Source organism: Pieris rapae, chromosome 11 (assembly GCF_905147795.1).
Source record: "Pieris rapae chromosome 11, ilPieRapa1.1, whole genome shotgun sequence".
NCBI lineage: Eukaryota > Metazoa > Arthropoda > Insecta > Lepidoptera > Pieridae > Pieris > Pieris rapae.
Window position 1 is genome coordinate 6,556,103 of NC_059519.1, and position 18,195 is coordinate 6,574,297.

The 18,195-nt window shown below is 32.5% G+C and overlaps 2 protein-coding genes across 2 annotated transcripts; both read right to left on the reverse strand.

The window, feature by feature from the left end:
- Positions 1–75: 75 nt before the first annotated feature.
- On the reverse strand, positions 76–6,221 carry LOC110998767 (cytochrome P450 4C1-like). The gene is made up of 10 exons (XM_022267548.2): positions 6,080–6,221; positions 5,099–5,188; positions 4,806–4,916; positions 4,157–4,342; positions 3,314–3,510; positions 2,858–2,924; positions 2,411–2,603; positions 1,758–1,909; positions 865–1,044; positions 76–392 (listed from the first exon to the last, which is right to left on the reverse strand). The coding sequence occupies exons 1-10, from the start codon at positions 6,219–6,221 to the stop codon at positions 238–240; spliced, it is 1,473 nt and encodes a 490-aa protein (XP_022123240.2). The 3' UTR covers positions 76–237.
- Positions 6,222–8,386: 2,165 nt separating this feature from the next.
- Positions 8,387–17,861, reverse strand: LOC110998776 (MICOS complex subunit Mic60-like). Its single transcript, XM_022267556.2, has 17 exons — positions 17,787–17,861; positions 16,902–17,083; positions 15,895–16,091; positions 15,353–15,391; positions 15,034–15,167; positions 14,291–14,417; positions 13,689–13,852; positions 13,072–13,197; positions 12,750–12,822; positions 12,551–12,639; positions 11,864–11,974; positions 11,538–11,655; positions 10,964–11,101; positions 10,602–10,705; positions 10,170–10,271; positions 9,669–9,757; positions 8,387–8,579 (listed from the first exon to the last, which is right to left on the reverse strand). The coding sequence occupies exons 1-17, from the start codon at positions 17,829–17,831 to the stop codon at positions 8,402–8,404; spliced, it is 2,016 nt and encodes a 671-aa protein (XP_022123248.2). The 5' UTR covers positions 17,832–17,861; the 3' UTR covers positions 8,387–8,401.
- Positions 17,862–18,195: the final 334 nt, after the last annotated feature.

Genomic DNA, 18,195 nt, shown 5'->3' on the forward strand with positions numbered 1-18,195 from the left:
TTTCTTGTTCTATTCTTAATCGAATAATTCATATGACATGAGTCATTTAATATAATCTTACATACTAATATAAAAAATTCATATACAATTTTATTTAAAAATAATTGTGTTTTCATAGAATTAAACAGGAATTCTTTTTACAACAACTTCTTTTTACTTCGGGCCATTTCAACAATCATGATTTATGTCTACTACCCTTGCCGGATCTTTAATATTGAGAATATTAAAGATCTACTATCAAGATCTCTTCTCAATGCTAATATGATGTCCTGCTTCCGGCTTCAGCATCACGTCTATCTTCAACGTGAGTTTTGTGTGGTCTCCCTTCACTTTATAGTGCCGCATCAGATGCGCCAGCGTTGTCTTCATTGACATGTAAGCGTACGATTTACCTGAAATATACACGTTTAAATGGCTTCACACAAAGTTCAGTCATGCTTAAAATAAAGTATTTTCCTTTCTTTCTACCTTTTCTCTTTTAAACAAAAATGATTTAGGTCGTATACTCATTTAAAGTTTTATGTTTTAAAAAGTTAATTTAAATTTAAGAACTTTTGAACATTATATTAGGTACAGTTTTGTATTTATTTATTAAGTCTGTCATCATACATAGTACTAGATCTCCGGATTATTTTACTAAATCTTCTATCAAAAATGTATGACAATTAAATTAAACAAAATTTTTACAAAACAATGAAATAAAAATTAAAAAAATACAATCAAAACATATAACATAAAATATATATACATATTTATTTAATATATTTACAACTATGTTGGATCGTAGGATTGCAAGATGTCACTTCTTCATATATTTTGAACTTATCGTTCAGACCTCTGATTTTATAATAGCAATGGACTCACCAATACAAATCCTTCGTCCCATATTAAAGGCGGCAAATGCTGTGGGACACTCAGGCAATCTTGCTGGATCTAACCAGCGTTCAGGCTTAAATTCCTCACGATCTTCACCCCACATGGGATGTCGATGAATGCCATATACGAACATAAAACACGTTCGACCCTTTGATAACGTGTATGTCTCTGAAAATAATAGTTTTATGGATGCATGGTCGTAATGTTTTAAACAAATTCCAGAAATTTGCCACGCTTCACTTTTTTGACGACAGATGATTTATTTCAATTAAATTTGTTTTGGATATTGTTAAGTATTTCTATGAGTGCGATACTTGCGAAAAAAATGTAAACCTATGTATACTACAAATGTTTTGTACTAATTAAACCAAGTAACAACTAAATTAGTCGACATTTATTTTTATATATGTTATGTGATTGTTCTCCTTCGAGGGGGGGAGATATAAAGAAAATAACGACTCTCATTTATATGAGACTATCGAATCATCTCTATGTTTGAATTTGCCGCGTTTCGCACAGAGTGATAGACTCGGGTTATCGATGGTAAAACATGAATACTCGATGGTCGGAATTCTAACCTAAAAATATCGAACATTGAAGATTTCAATTATTGGTTTAAAGGTTATTTAATTAATTTTAATAAGGAATAATAAGTAAATCACCTGGAGTAAAAACTTTTAATGTTGTTTTCTGTTTTTATTGCAGGTAAGACTATTTCTAAGTGTCTTTTGTAATTTTATCTTGTAAACAGAAAATAAATAAATGAATCTGTTTTTATTGCAGAAACCCAACTGAGTTTTTATTTCGAGAAGGAGTGGTATATAATAACCTTATTACATTCATATAATGTACGCGTCGAGAGATAAATGTGCCTTACTTACTCAACTTTAGGTCCCTGTCAAGTACTCTAGCGGTGACTGGTACAATGGGATAAATTCTCATACTTTCTTTTATAACAGCCTCTAAATAAATCAGCTGGGAGAGGTCATGTTTTGTGACGTCACGGTCATCGTCGCCAAATACATCTTTAATTCTGTTAAAATATAAAAATTTACGTTTAAAACCTCAAACCACACGATTTTAGAGGTGATGTAAAACCTAGAACTTATAAATACTATAATAATTGTTATTAAATATTTTATACTATTTGAGTATTTTATTGGTTACTGTCGTCATACTTAAAAATATCTGATAATTATCAAAATACGAGACGTAAAAGTGGTTTCAGGTTAGCGATACATTTTCAAGAAGAATTTTACATTTTGAAGATTACACTTTAGAATATTCATTAATGTTGACTGTTATATAAAACAAATAATCTACAGCTATTTATAAAACAAATGGCACCACAACCTTCTAGGTCTAGATTACTGTATCAAATTCGCGTTTTTTTTTCTTGATACAGGTCTAAGATCTGCGCCTGACACACGTCGTCGACATTTTTAGATTAAGGCATGCCAGTTTCCTCACGATGTCTTCCAGGGAGTGTTAATATAGCTATGTAGTTTCGTTTTAAAACAAGGTAATAACTCACTCTTCGACTATCTTGTCCTGGACATCGGGGTGTGAGCCAATAAGCAGTAGTGTGAACATGAGTACGCTAGCTGATGTGTCGTGCCCACCAACAATCATCGTGTCTACATGTTCTTGTATTTCACGGTCATTAAACGCACCCTTTTCCACAGCCAACTCCAGCAAAAGGTCCATAAAGGGCTTGAATTTTGTTCCTGTACAAAAGACATTACGACTTTTATTGCACAACGTTTTACGTGTTGATTTTTATATAGTTTTTTTTTTCTAATAAATGTTATATTTTAGAGAGTAGAGTTGCGATAAGTGGGACTCTCGGATGGCAAAAACACGACTTGATGCGGACGAGTCATCTTTCTTTCAGTTAAGTCTCAACTCCAAATGTTACATTACCCAAAGACTTTTCGTAAATTGAAAACTACGCAAATAGAAGAAAACAAAACTAAATTACCGGTTTTTTCCTCGACTTGACCTGTTTCTAGACGTTTCAAATAATCTGCCTTTCGTTTTTGTAATACCTGAAACAACGAATGAATATATAATTAAAATACTTTTCAAATTAATATCACGCGGGTTAAAATGTTATTATTCATTTAATTAAGTTTAGAATGAAAACCTGCACTATTTGAAAATAAACTGAAATATTTTATTGTAAATATATGCTACAATAAAAATTAAAAATTAAAAAAAATTGGTGACAGCGTTTTAAGCTTGTTATTGAAAATGCCGCATCGTGTTTATAAATGTTTTTTTAAAAGTCTTAATAATTTATAGTTTGCATTCACCAATGATGCATATGAGCTTGTACGCTTCAAATATTGATAACGTGTCCACTAAATCTTGGTATTTTGTTGGTTCTTGCATCCTTACACCACTTAATTAACAGAAATAAACGTTAAATACTTACGGTATATGACATATTATGTAATATCTCCAACAAACTGTCCTGTTTCTTTCGTAAGCCGGACCATTGGTATATATAGTCGTTATGAAGCCAGAATTTCTGGAACCTCTCAACAAATACATTGAATATCTGTTCGGTCGCTTTCACGTATTGAGTATTTAGTACACCTTTCTCTGTAAAATCTATTCCCAGAGCCGTTACTGAAATGAAAAAGCCGTACTTGGCTATAGAATACGATTTTTAATATTAAAGCTATGCGGTACTTTGTTAAATCACGGTACTCTCGTAGTAAAGACTCAGAGGAATTTTTTTTTAAATGTATAAGTCATAGTATAACTTGTAGTTATAAGGATAGTAACCCTAAGGGTTTCTCAACTAATTTTAGCTCGTTTATTGCTTTGTTTGATTGAAATAGATAGTCGAATAAAATAAGTTTATTGTTACCCATCCATTCAATTAATGAGTACTTAATTATATGTAAAGGTTTGTTTAAGGCGTAAAAAGTACTTTATATTTAGTGAGTAAATAAGTTATAAGCTGTCAATCCTTCTTAATAAAAAATATAAGCACCCAGCTAGCAAAAGATTTAATCTATGCTAAACGGAATTATGAACAAACATCGTTTAAATTGAATGTGTATCTGATACAATTTAATTGATTCGTTCGAACTGACAAAATCTTGTACTATCTTATTAGTTTGTATGGATACTAAGGGTACCTACAGAGTCACAGGCAATGTAACTTACAGGATTTTAATTAATATATATCTTTATCTGTCTTGTAACACATTTAGAAATAAAGAGGTATGAACCTAAAAAATCGAATATAATATCAGAACATACTTACAGCATATAGTTTCTAACGCATTATGCCGAGTGTATACCCAATGGTCGAAGGGTCCTTTACCGACCTCCTTTTTCAAATCGTCTACCAAACGCCGTGACTGACTGTTGAATACTCCAAGGAAGCTGTCGAGTACTACTTGGCTGAAAGCTGGGTTTAACAGCCGACGGTGATGACGCCATATTGATACTGGTGAAAATAATAGCAATTAAATTTACACGAGATTGAGCCATGAGAGTTTCTGTCTGTTCACATTTAACACTTGCTGGTACGGTGTGTGATACAAAGCCAGGATCACCACCTTGACTATCAGAATAAGCGAATGATAACGAAATACACATCGCCACTGGTTTATTTTTGAACATAATAAGAAAAAATAACAAGCATGCGATGTTATGCATATTTAGGAATTAAATATCCATCTCATCCAGGCAGTATGAAGTATACACAGTAGTTTAAATCAGGTAAATATGTATGTGATAAAACACATTACTGTAAAATGTCAAAAAAATTGTAGAGTAGTCTAACCCTTCTTAAATTTTACATAGTTAAATAGTTGTAACTAGTATAATTTTATAGCAAATTTATTACTTCTCTAAAATTTTGTTATATATAGTTCATCTTATCTGTTATAAATAAGTATTAATCTTACATTTTCCTGTAACCAAGCCCTCTCCAAGCCAACATTTGGCGAATTCGTAAAATGCATCTTTCTGTAGACAAGTATTTGCTACTGTCAATGCGTCCTCGGGATCTGTTAAAACTAAAAAAATATTTTATAAATTTAGAGTACATATTTAAAATTATACATATTTAAAATTATGTACATTAAACATGATTTTAAGTTACTTCAGGTTAGGTCATATTTTATCGCTATTTAATTTGGGCTAGTATAAATCAATAATTATTGCGCAAATAAAAGACTAGTTCTTAAAAAAATCTCACCATAAATAGTCCTAGGGCCGATAGCGGCTGAAAGAACTCCTCCTAAACGTAAGCTATCATACGAAAGGTCTACCACAGACTTCCAAAGTTCTGAAATAAATAAAATACAAATATTAGTCTAATCTAATCTAGTCCAAAAAATACCTAGTATGTATAAAGTTTGCCTACTTGACTTAAAGGCCTGTATTCATTCCTTTGATTAGTGCGAGTGCTAGAGATTAGTAATTGACATTTAGTGCAGGTGCGTAGTACAAGTAGTGTCCAATTATTTTAGTTGTCATATCGCAGTGTCGCACGCGACGCCACTACTCGCAGTTCACTCGCAAAAAATAGAACTCGCTTCTAATCATTTTACTACGCAGCCGACTAATCACCTGCACTAATCAGTTGCCGTCCACACGTGTTTTCTCCTCATCACTAATTAACTGCACCATACTAATCACTAATCAAAGTGAATACAGGCCTAAAGACATGCCATTACTTGACTGAGTCTAAGATTCAAAGACATGCTTCTTGTGAACTAGAACGTCTGGCAAAGTATATATGAACGGGAATCTAACACTAAAGTAATAATGTATTAAAAATGTTACAGTACAGCCATATATATAAGTCTGATATATAAGTCTGATATTCGTACTGTTATAATAACGCCTTGTTCAATTCGAATACTTAAAAGTACTTTACGTCTACAACAAGACAGGAGTCTTACCACTTTTGCTTATAAAAGTCAAACTTTACATCACCACTTTCTTTCCATTTCATTTCCATCTATATATCTTGCCATCATAATTTATCTTTCATTTTTTATCAATGAAAAGACACGTTTCTTAGTCACGACCAATGAAGGGATCAAATGAAAGATGACAATCTTTCATTTGATCCCTTCATTGGTCGATTTTTAAAATTATGTTTTGATGGACATTCAAACATTACCAGTTTTAAGCTAGCATATATAAAAATAGCAGTAATACATGTACTAACCAACACTATCTCCAATGAGCCGATGAGCATGTCCAATGAGTGGTAAACCCCCAGGGATGGAAGGAGGTTCATTTTTATTCCGGTTTAAGTGTGACCACGCCCATAGTGCACAGATAATAGTTATTAGGATTAAACCTATCATGGCCGAACATTAGTGTTTGTGTATCCTGGGAGAGAAAAAGATACTTTATCGATTTTCTTTATCTAATAATTTGAAATTTTCCACTGTGTTACACGTAAATACACAATACGAAGAACATAATTATTAATACAGTAAAATGGTTGTTATAAATTATAATGAATAGTTTAGCCGCGCTCTTCCTTTTTATAAATTATATAACAATCCTGTTTTTTTGTTTGCGTTGACATGTAAAATACAGCACAAAGCGATAATTTTATTCACTTCTTCACAGTAGGTACACTACACTTTATATTTAGGTCTAATTTATGATATTGATTTTTGAGTAATTAAAAATTACCTATATAAAAAAGATAGAGTACACAACTTAAATGTTTCAAATGCACAGGATTTGTGATTTCCGCTATTAATGTTTTATAAATACGAAGTTTTGTGTTACCCTTGGGGCGATTTCATATTGACTGGGTGTCACAACTCATTACAAGTGCGAGGAAAAATTATGAAGTATTATTATACCAACCGTGACCGATACATGTTTTTCAGTTTGGTATTTAAAAAAGAAACGATTCAATAACATACAAGAATCAATTTCAATAAAAATTGCAGTCGACATGGCTTATTATATCAAAGATAGATATTAAAACTGTGTTGCTGTAGGCAGCTGAATGCAGTTTCAGGTAACTCGACAGAAGATACAATAACGGGCCGATATTTTTTATTTTCTAATTAATAGTAGTCTACCTTCTCAGAACTTCATTACTGTTGAATACATTTTAACAAATCCTCCGTTCTGTGTGAAACGTGCTTGACACCCTTACGAAATAAGAATATTGATTCGATTTGCGTCAATATGAAGCCACTTCCTTTGCTACAATAAACTAGAACAATTGCCCTATCCGATAGTTAACACTGTCTCGGCCGCGGTGGCCTTAACAAATCACCTTTTTATTGAAATCCTTTGTAAATTCTCTGACTTGGTTTTGAAAATGCTCTTTTAGAAGTCTAATTGTATATGGAGTAAATACCTGAACGTTATGTAAAGAGAATGTTTGTGTGGGTTTACATATTTATTAAATTCCTAAAATTTTCTGAGTAAAACAGGTACAGTCGACTCTCGTTAATTCGAAATTAGAGGGACTCTTAAAATATTTCGAATTATCGAATGTTTGAAATATCACATGGTTCGAAATTGGTGAGAGAAAATCAAGTGAGTGTCATCAGAGTCATCAGGGTACATACATAAATCTATTCATAATGTGAATTAATTAATGTTTCGAAAGAACTCTGTTAAATACTGGTTTGCTTCAAAACACATTGCTGCTGCTCAGACTGCTCAATAACTTCAATCAACAATCATTCGACCTCTTTCTCTCTGCAACTTTGAATTGTCGAGTGTTGGACGCCGATGAGTTCGAATTAACGCGTCGTTTTATTATATAGCAATGATTTTTTCGTTCGAATTATAAGTGCATAAAAATGTATTGATTTAGTTCGAAATATAAAGAGATTTTGTAGGGCACTCGTGATAACTTTCAATTATAGAGAGGTTCGAATTATCGCAGGTTGGAATTAACGAGAGTCGACTGTACATATTTCATTGGGAAATATCGGTGTTTTTTACACGCGAACGAAGCGGGCAACAGCTACTTATGTTATAAATGTGAAAGTGTTGCGTATACACGCAACGTAAGTTATTTTTTCTCAATTCGATTCCACTTTGGTGGCTGTCTTGTGAATTAAGACTGAGGTTTCCCGGTCATGTGCAGTAACTGCACAGATACACAAATGTCCGATTATAACATAACCCTTTTATTGATAAGTTGGTGGTTGGTGGGACAAATATTAATAAGTTCTAAGTTAGGAAAAACATTTAAAAAATTGTATACAATATACATACTACAGTAAAAATCAGTCAGTTGTTTTTTAAAAAAACGGAGATCACAAGGCAAAATGGAATTACTGTTGTATTAGTGTACACCAGAGAAATTCATAAATTTATGCTATGTATATGATCAATATATATGTTTAAATATGTTCATATAAAACCTCAAATGTTCCTTATAGACAAAGAAAGCTTAACTGTAAAAAACGTTGAAAATTATTTTTTAAAACTCCGTTTAAATTTACAATTTTTATTACACTAGAATTTTTAACATCATAATATACATTTGTAACTACATTAATTAGATGTATTGTAGACCCAAGGCTGCGGCATGTGCTAGCACAGCCTCCGCAGCTTGTCGTGTTTCGAGATATGCGCGCGCGTCTTCAGTCCATGTGGCAGCTGCAGCCCGCGAAGCGCCCTCTAGTGCACTCACGTAGCGAATTGCAGCGGCCAGGTTGCCGCGTTCCATCCAAAACCTGGAAAAAAACTAAAAGTCTATAAAATAAAAGTGGATTATACTCTTAATATCCACCCCACTATCTTTCTTTAAACAGGGCAGTATACGTCTTTAAATATTATTTTAATCTTCGTCATAAGCAGTGCGCTCTTGACAAACCCTGCAACAATCATAAAGTTAAGGTGCCTTTCTCGTGGATTTATCGGGCCTGATTTGAATAAATCGGACCACCGCTTAGGCAGTAGGTATACCGCAAGCTCTTGTCCCTTCAACCCTCCTCTGCACCACTAATCTCTCTATGGATTCCTTTCTCCATCAGGATACTAAAGAAAGTAAGAATTTGAGTTTGAACGTTTAAAGATAGGAATTTCTTAATATGAAAGTATTCTTATATAATACAAAAGAACTCCTTAAAGAATATAAACTTCAAACGTATTAAAAAAAAGAAGTTCGAATTAAATGAAACAATCACAACAATGCATGCGCGACCACACGTGATGAACAACGTCCTAACCCACATGCGGTCATGCGCAACGACATATTACTACATACTCTCATGGTCGTGTACTCAATTATAATTTTCCTCGCGTGAAAATTGGGTGAAGCAAAATAATTATAGTAAAGTATACACGAATGCTAGAAGCGCTGAAATTATTCGTACAATATTGTATTGTTAGTATTCTAATACGTTAGCGATTGAAGGCTATACTTATGGTATTTTATTCAAGAATATTTTAGAAATACAAGTGATATGTATAATATAGACTAAAATATATCCTGGTGCAACTTTACTTTCTAAACCAAATATTATATATATGTATACATAAATATATAAACATAAAACACCAATTAGAATACAGTACAAATTTAAATTGTAAACTAAAGTAATCACAACCCAGGTTAGCCTTAATATATATAATTAAAATACGTTTTAAGGTAAGGTTTGCACAAAAACATGCAATTTTCGTGTGCTATTTTAATATATTTTGAGGTTGTCCTTCTTCAGTATACAGTATTTGCGCGGACTGTACATAGCCCTGTACTCAGGACGTCAATTATTGTACTGGTATGATTTCACTGTATGATAATATATCAAATTATATTATACCTGGCACGTTGAAGTAAATCAAAAGTGTCCAAGTTTTGAAATGGCTCTTTAGGAGGCTTATCGAATTCTTCTTGAGGTATTCCAGAAATCTGAATAAGGTGGATCAGAAAAATGCTATTAGAAAAAAGGGTCTTACGGAATTCTATGATTATATGTAGGGAAATATATTATTTTTATTATTGACAATTTTTATTTTATATCTCGGAATCTCAGATTAAGGCAAAAATTAAAAAAGTAATTCCACTCTCTCCCTCTTTTTAGTCGGTATCACGGTCACGTCTAAACTTTGTGGTCAATAAGGAAGCATCTGGAGCGGACTATCTGTTTCCATCGGTTTCTGTCTAGATATATGAGCAATCAGGTTATTACCGGCTGGGCAAACAACAAAATAACTTGAAAAATGTCTGGAAGTGGAAGGTAACGGGAAACTACGACTCCAAATCTTCCAAGAGATTCTCCCTGACATGTAAGTCATTCCACAGTTGATAAAAATTTATATACCTTCATAAAGAGAAGCGCCGATTGCACCCATGACAGAATATATACGGGTAATGGAGCGCCATCATGTTCTACTAAGGCTACTTTGAGCGCCAAATTCTCCATCTGAGGATTTATGGATATTATTAAAATAGCTTAACCTATAACAGACAAAAATAATAAATTTATCAAAGCTTATCTCTCTATACACCATCTATAACACACGTTGTACTGATCTAATGAGTCAAATTGTATTATATATGTTACTGTAAATAACACAAATGTAGAAATTTGGAAATGTAAAACTGTGATAATTTACTGAATTTTATTTAGTGAACAATGCATTTCCTAGATAAAGTATTTCCAAACTTTACAATGCGCTTGCACTTTCATATTTGTGAATTTAAAATTTTTCTCAATTAAATAATGTAAGGATTTTGTCATAATACAGCTTACCCGATGATATCTATCACGAAGAACACTTTCTGGTACAATGCCCTTCTCCCTGACTGATCCAGGTATTGCTTTTAGAACTGTTTCCACGAGCTTGTCACCATCACCTTATGAAAATATTTGAAAATGACACCATTTACCAGCGAAAATTTTACATATAAACACAATTATGGTGCCAATACGCTTTTGTTATTTATTTTTTAATCTCTCCTGGTCTTCATATTTCATAAGGCTTCCCAGCCTTTAAGAAAAAGGCTTTCGGCTGTGACTACCTTTTTAAAAATTAACTTAATTATTTTGTCCTTTGTGATTTAAAGGGTTGGTCTATAACCTGTATGTAAATTAGTTATTTATGTTAATAATACCAGATGCCTTTTGAATAGCATTTAGCTCTTTATTCACGTCAACATGGGGTGTGCCCTTCTTGGTAGCGGCTAGCAAAGCTGAACCAGCCACCCACAATTCCTGAGATCTTCGCGTTTCGCGCTCAGCTTTCAAATGAGCTAAAATCAGATAAATGAAAGCAAAACACTTATTGGTAAGAAATATATATTACCATCAAAAACATAACTTGTAAGAAATCAAGTCTGGAAACGCAATTCTTCTACCGTAAAAAGTTATGAGAAACATGTAGTCTACTTAAGTCCGAAGGAGGATCTGTTTAAAGTTATTTCGTAAATAGCTAATCTGACATCTTATACGCAAATGGCCTGAAATGCTTCAAGAAGATGAAAGCACTTGGCTGATGAGAGTAATTTCTATCTGGAGGCACGTTAGTGAAATATAAGTTTTTAAAGTGGGTAGGCAAAATGTATGGTGATTCAAAAGCGAAAATCGCACATTTACTTTTAGTATGTATTTGAATAAAACAACAATTCTTTGGGCAACAATTTCAACAAATTTTATCTCAATCTACATCAGAAACGAACTTGAAACTACCATTTAGTTTGTCCTCAACCAATTTCAATTTCCCCGCCATTTCCGCAAGTTGACGCGCAAAAATACTCTTTTCAAATGCCACCTTCTCAGCAACCATTTTATTCAAAGTTATTGTTGCCTGAAATAAGATTATTATAATTTAAAATCAAGTAAAAACTAAAAATAATAAAAACATTCAGATGTAAATAAAATGTTGTTTAATTAGATTGAACAATAATATTGACTTGGATTTGGTACTTTTTACAACGGTGTTACCTTAACAAACACTTATATGTATACCGATGTTTTTTAGCGAATAACAAAATATATTTTGAAATGAAAAGTACCTCTTTCTCCTTTTCACCAAGCCGTCTCTGCAACGTCTCATGATGTCTGTCCAGCTGTTTCTTCAACGAATCCTTTAGAATTTTGTCATTGTTTGCTATTTGGTCGGCGTACTAGAAACATTGTTAGGTATAAAACGCTAGAATCATAGAGTACCTTGATAATAGGAATGAAACTTTTAGGGCCTGTTTCACAATGTATGGATAAAGTGCCAAATAGCTATGCAACACATAAATTATTTGAAAGATAAAAGTTCCGAATAAGATACTTGGCATTTCATGACAAATAGCACTATCTGACAGTCGTGAAACGCAAAAATACTGTTATCCTACAAATAAGTAACAAATAGCTTATTTGGAACTTATCCGGACATTGTGAAACAGGTAAAGTTTTAAAATGTTTAACTTTACTTAAAATTTAAAAACCTTTTATTTATCAACGAAACAAATATAAATGAATTTACTACAGTCTCTTATTAAAGGAGTATCTTAATTTTTTTATTTGTCATCCTCTAAGACCCGAGAAAGGTTGAAAAATACTAAAGGAGGTTATAAAAGAAATGTACTTATGATGGTATTTCTAAAATAGGATTTATATATCTATAGTTATCACCACCCGCCAATTTGACGTGCCAGAAACAGTTATTAACAAAAAATAGTTATGCGTCTAGAAAGTTCATTGAGATTTACCCGTTTCTGAAATTCCCTATCTAGGTCTGCTTTTTTCTGTCTGTATACAGCGTCAAGCTTGGCATCTCTTGCTTTATTTTCTGGTAGTGCTGGGACGTAAAGGATTGTTAACATATAAAAAAAATCAATGTACAAGTGTAACAAAACTGGTAAATTTATCAACAACGTAATTCAAAATAAGAATTGAATTTGAACTCACTCTCCATTCCTCTGTTAACTCTGTCTGTCATACCAACTACAGCATTGTCCAGCTCTCCTCGTAACTTTGATGCCTAATATTAATAAATATATAGATACATTTTTGTAAGTATTTTGACACTAGGAAATATTTTTTCACAGAAAATAATTTAATGAATGTTTAAGAAAATTATCTAATTATTAAGGCCATTCATATAATTAACCAATAACAGACACAGGGAGACAAAACAAATGATGAGAAACAAAGACCATGCCCGATTTTAATATAATATGTCATAGGAAGGCCCCTTCCTTATAAATAAAAATTTGCTTATATAACTTACATATCTAAAAGTATGGTAGAGTAAAAAGTCGGGGTCATTCTGTAGCTGGAGTTTGTCTTCCTCGTATTTTATTTCTGGGTACATGGTTTGATTCTCAACTGTATACTTGTCTACGGAATTTTCTACCTAAAAAAAATTAATATTATTGTACAGAATTTACGATATAACTTAATAGAAGCACATTCTTGAATACATACAAACACACACACACAGACACACTCCCACACAAACCATTTGGTTCTCTTATATATAATTATTTTGTTTATGTTGCAGCCACTTACGAGTATGCATGAATAATAATAATTGTTTACTAAACAATTATTTGCTTATCCTAACTTTTGTGAGAAATAAATATAATATCTACCTATCTATACATTGTTCTGTTCCTATACTGATAACACATGAGTTAGTTGTATTTTAGAAAAAAATATTACACTATAAAAATAACGGAAATAATATACTTGTATAATATAATTCTTATTAAATAAGTAATTGGTAGGTATCGATAAAACCTATACATTTTTTTAAATTCTATTTTGTAAAACCATTTCCCGACGTAAACCACTCGCCTCTAATTTTTATAACGGAATTGTTCCCTTGATAAATATTTTATTTACCATTTGCCAATGCATATCCATAGCCAATGCTTTGTCATTCTCCCATTCATACTGCATAAGACTGGCTGTTAGCTTCTGTTGATAATCATTAATTAAACCACGCGTATTCGCTATATGCTCTGGTGGGGCTTTTACTCCACATTCAAAATATTGGATTAGATCATCTGAAATCAGTAATAGTTAATCTAACATACGATGTGTAGTTGAATACGTCACAAGTCACGCGTATGTAAAGTTAGGCGGCCCGTACTTGCTATACCATGCTTGTACAAAAATTATGATTTTTATACAAGCATTTGAGACGGTCATGCATGAGAGCCAAACATTTAATTTGTCTCATTCATGGTAAATCATGCAATGTGCTAAACTTAAACTAGAAATTGTTTTAGAATGATCACAAATGGGGAATCTATGACCCTGATTTAAGTGGTATTGTAGCTAGTTTTCTAGTTGTAAGAAAACTTGTTACAGATATGTTATTAATTGTTACGATAGTTTAATTGATATACGACGATATGCACAATTTAGCGAAAAAATATCAAATGTTTTAAATTGGTGTTCTATAAAGATATTCAAAATCTAATTTAAAATTAAATTCTCACTAAATTCAGCGAGTGCCTCATTAGCGTTAGCTATTGATGTATTGACAAGTTTGATTCTCTCTGCCAACTCGCCGTGTAGTTTACGCACAGTAGGTATTGTGAAGTTCTGCATTGCTTCTTCCACTACCTATAACATTAGATTGTTCCATTAATCAGATTCTAAACAATTATTAAAACACTTTTTCATTATAGCAATTATTTAATAGGTTTTAAATATTTGGAATTTTATGAACAGTCATGCTTCTATATGTGGAAGAAGGATGGTGTTGGTCTTCTACAGACCTAGAGGAAGTATCCTCTATCAGTCCAATCACTGGCCGACCCCAAACGTAAACGCGATTTTGCCTGAATAGGTTGATAGCGGAGTTCGGGCTGTTTTGACAAATGTAGCTCGGCTAGAATGGGCATTTTCTCGCGACTAGTGCAATGGCGTCTCATGCGAGACTCGGAACTCGGCCTGGGCCGCCTATTGGCTAAGGTCGAAAGGTCCCTTGTAATTTATATGTATTGTGTTATTTGTGTTTCTTTCTAGCAACGAAGTGTGAATAAATAAATATATCAGGGTAACACGTCTCCCAGTGATTGTAGCTGCATAAATATTCCTATTTTGTGTAAAAATTGTTGGTACGCCGAACCTAATTTAATTTTTCACTCAAATCTTTGTGACGCAGACGAAAACCTTTATATTATCACAGTTATAACTTTCCATATTTTTATCATGACTTTTATTAAATAGAACTTACACTGTTATAGTATGCGCAAGCTTCTTTAGCGGTGTAGTAATTGTTAAGAGCATCTTCAGCTCGATCTTTAACACATTCTTCTATTTCACAGATGCTCTTTGTGATAACAGGCGGCGGTATAATGACGCATTCACCTACAAAAGCATTATAATTTGTTGTTTATTTAATAAATTATTATTTTATGTATGGTATCAAAATTTCGCTTTAAACTCATAGAAGACTGAGTCAAGGAAGAGTGTAATGTAGTTCGTAAATGTGTTACGGTCAGAATAGGTATTTTAAAAGCCTTACTACACGTCAAGATAAATTTGAAATTCACCATCTTTTTTCGTTTCCACTTCATGTTTTTGGGGTACAGCTGTAATAATAATTAAAAATTAATATCTTTACGATTCATGATCTTTTGACAAAAAATAGACATGACGTGAATCAGGTATTTAAATATTTAATTCAGTGGTTAGACTTTTTATCGCAAGATCGATACATCGAGAGCAAATAACGTATATGGCGAGAGAACGTTGCGGTATTTGCTACCGCGGCAAATAAATAGTGTACCCAAGCAGATAATAGATAGCCTAACACTAACCAACATAAACTCTTAAATTAAAAAACTACTTTTACTTGCAATTATCGCGCTCCTAAATTTGCCTGCTTTGGTTACATTAAATCTCCAGAGGTTTTCGAATGTAACATTTTGTGATGTATTACATTATTTTGTAAAATAAAGAAAAAAATCTACTTCTAAATTATTATCATTAAATGCAAATTTAATAGTCGTCAAAATATAAACATCATATTTCAACATATTTTAATTAGACAGTGTTCGATAGTTCATTTGTATGATCGAATGTAAGAGTTTACTTATAATCGGTTTGCCATCCAAAGAGCAATTTTTGGGTTTGTCTTCAGTTCCGATTTTTGCGACATAGTCCTTAACGTCTTCAATGCACTTTTCGGCATAGTCTCTATAAGTCATGTTCTCCTCATACATAATGGCGATGAAGTCGTCAAACCAGGGTGCGTGAATCGTCAACCAGTCACGTATTTCTGGCGATCGTCTAGAAATTAAAATGTTCTGTCATATTTAGGCTGAGATTTAGAGACGTTGTAACGAGTCCTGGATAATTCCTGACTAAGCCCTGACCACAATTGTATTTAGAAACACTACAAAGTTTAGTTTCTACAGATTTTAGTTTGATTGATTTTAGAAATCTGTTTAGTAATATGTAAAAATGCGAAAAAAATACAAAATCAAAGTATATACTGTAAAGACTACAGCCATAAGTACTGTTACGAATGAAAATGCATTTTTTTTTAAATTAAGTAATTGTATATTATTAATATTTATAAATACAAATTTATTACAGACTTAGCAAAAAAATCTGTGGACAGTGAAAAAAATTCATATTCGGTTTCCTTAAATAGAAAAGGACAGTAATTTTCTATTTAAGGTTGAATATTTAATATTTTAAAATAAATGTAAGTACATTTGAAAAACTATTATAAAAAACACGATTATCTGATGACTATTCTTTAAAATTGTCTATTGATATCTAGATAACAACAAACTTGAACTCCTGGAACAATTAAGCCGAAAATAAAAAAAACTTCAGATCGCTTCTCACTTCACGTCATGGCCTATTCTGGAGTCATTCAGAATTCGTGGTGTCTCGTTACTGAATCTCATAGGAATCATATGTATGTTATGGCCTATATAGGCCAGGTTACATAAAAAATCTTATTACCGAAAGAATTAAGTGAAAAAACAAAACTGACAGTGACGAAAAAAGCTTAGCTTACTTCCTGTAATATCTGTAAAACCATACATAAATGAATTTGAGATATTTTTTATAGATAAGAGTTCTTACTGCGCAATTACAGCGAAACCTGCAGCGACAAATACTAGAGCAAGCGTGCCCCAAAATGCCGAGTCATCTTTGGGTTTTGGAGGAGGGGGTGCAGGTGGTGTGGGGCAAGTTTCCCTCTCCTGTGGCTTGTATTTGTGGAGTAAGGTGTGCTGAACAACCTGCACGTCGATTGGCTGACGACGCTATATATAAAAAATAACTTTATATCAGATTTCAAACCACTTAAAACTTGTAAAATATGTTTGAATTCGTTATTATTATTATGTTCATTTTGTTATACGCCAAGCTACGGGAATGACTAATAAGGGCATACAATATTGTGTCGGTCACATTTAGAACATGTCCGCATATTATGTATGGTGACACTAGAGACACTATTATACATAAACATAGACCGCAAACGTAGCTATATACGTTAAACCCTCTAGGTTTTGGCTATACAACTTCATTTTTTTTCTATTGAGGCAAGTAGCTGATCAGACTACGGTGTCTATCAGTAGATACACGCTGATGATTTAGTCTAAGGCATGTTGGTTTCACTCCAATCTTGCCTCACCATGAGTGTGCAGTATTAAATAAGAACATAGAATGTAAAATCTATTGGAGCCGTGATTCGAACACACATCTTATTGTCCCTAAGATGACAAGGCAGAATTCCTAATGTTTGTTTTTAATTTGTATTATGATTTTGGATAAATGCTACGACTCCTAAGTTTTTGTTAAATTTGAAACATATTTTACTATTTTAGCCACTACAATAAAATTTGTACTACAATGAAATTAGTGTTTTTCTATTTAGAAAGCAAGAATCAATTCTACGAAACAGAAACTATTTTATTAGCTTTATAGTAATGTCATATATGAACGTGAATATATAAAGCTTACCAATAAACGTCTGATAGTAAGTAACTGTCCTGTTATTCTAAACATTTTTGTGCTATTTTGTGAGATTGAACTGACATTTTGTGACGATTTATATAAATTGTCATTAATTATTCTTCTGTAACATTTTGACCTCTTTTGTCCTTTATTTAAACCTGTTAATGTATATTATTATGTAAGTAGATAGTTTTCTAAGGGTCGACTCGACCAAACAAGAGTAAATCTTAATCTTATAATAAATGGTCAGTTAATCGAGAGTAAATCAATTTTACGTTTTACCGCCGTTTCGCACGAAATAACGGAGCTATTCCTAGAATAATGAAATGGCGTCTGAGATTAAAATCATGGAATAGATAATTCCTGGTATAGTTACTCTGGTATAGTAATTCAACATAAATAATAAAGACTGTGA

What these genes read in the sequence shown, in the direction of transcription:
- LOC110998767 (XM_022267548.2), bottom strand. Translation starts at nt 6,221, where the DNA reads ATGATAGGTTTAATCCTAATAACTATTATCTGTGCACTATGGGCGTGG. An exon ending in GGGCTTGGTTACAGGAAAAT is followed by an intron (nt 4,343 to 4,805) that starts GTAAGATTAATA and finishes TATTTTCACCAG; the next exon opens with TATCAATATGGCGTCATCAC. An exon ending in GGGACGAAGGATTTGTATTG is followed by an intron (nt 393 to 864) that starts GTGAGTCCATTG and finishes TGTATATTTCAG; the next exon opens with GTAAATCGTACGCTTACATG.
- LOC110998776 (XM_022267556.2), bottom strand. Translation starts at nt 17,831, where the DNA reads ATGTTTAGAATAACAGGACAGTTACTTACTATCAGACGTTTATTG. An exon ending in TTGGTGAAAAGGAGAAAGAG is followed by an intron (nt 11,656 to 11,863) that starts GTACTTTTCATT and finishes ATCTTATTTCAG; the next exon opens with GCAACAATAACTTTGAATAA. An exon ending in GATTTACTTCAACGTGCCAG is followed by an intron (nt 8,580 to 9,668) that starts GTATAATATAAT and finishes GTTTTTTTCCAG; the next exon opens with GTTTTGGATGGAACGCGGCA.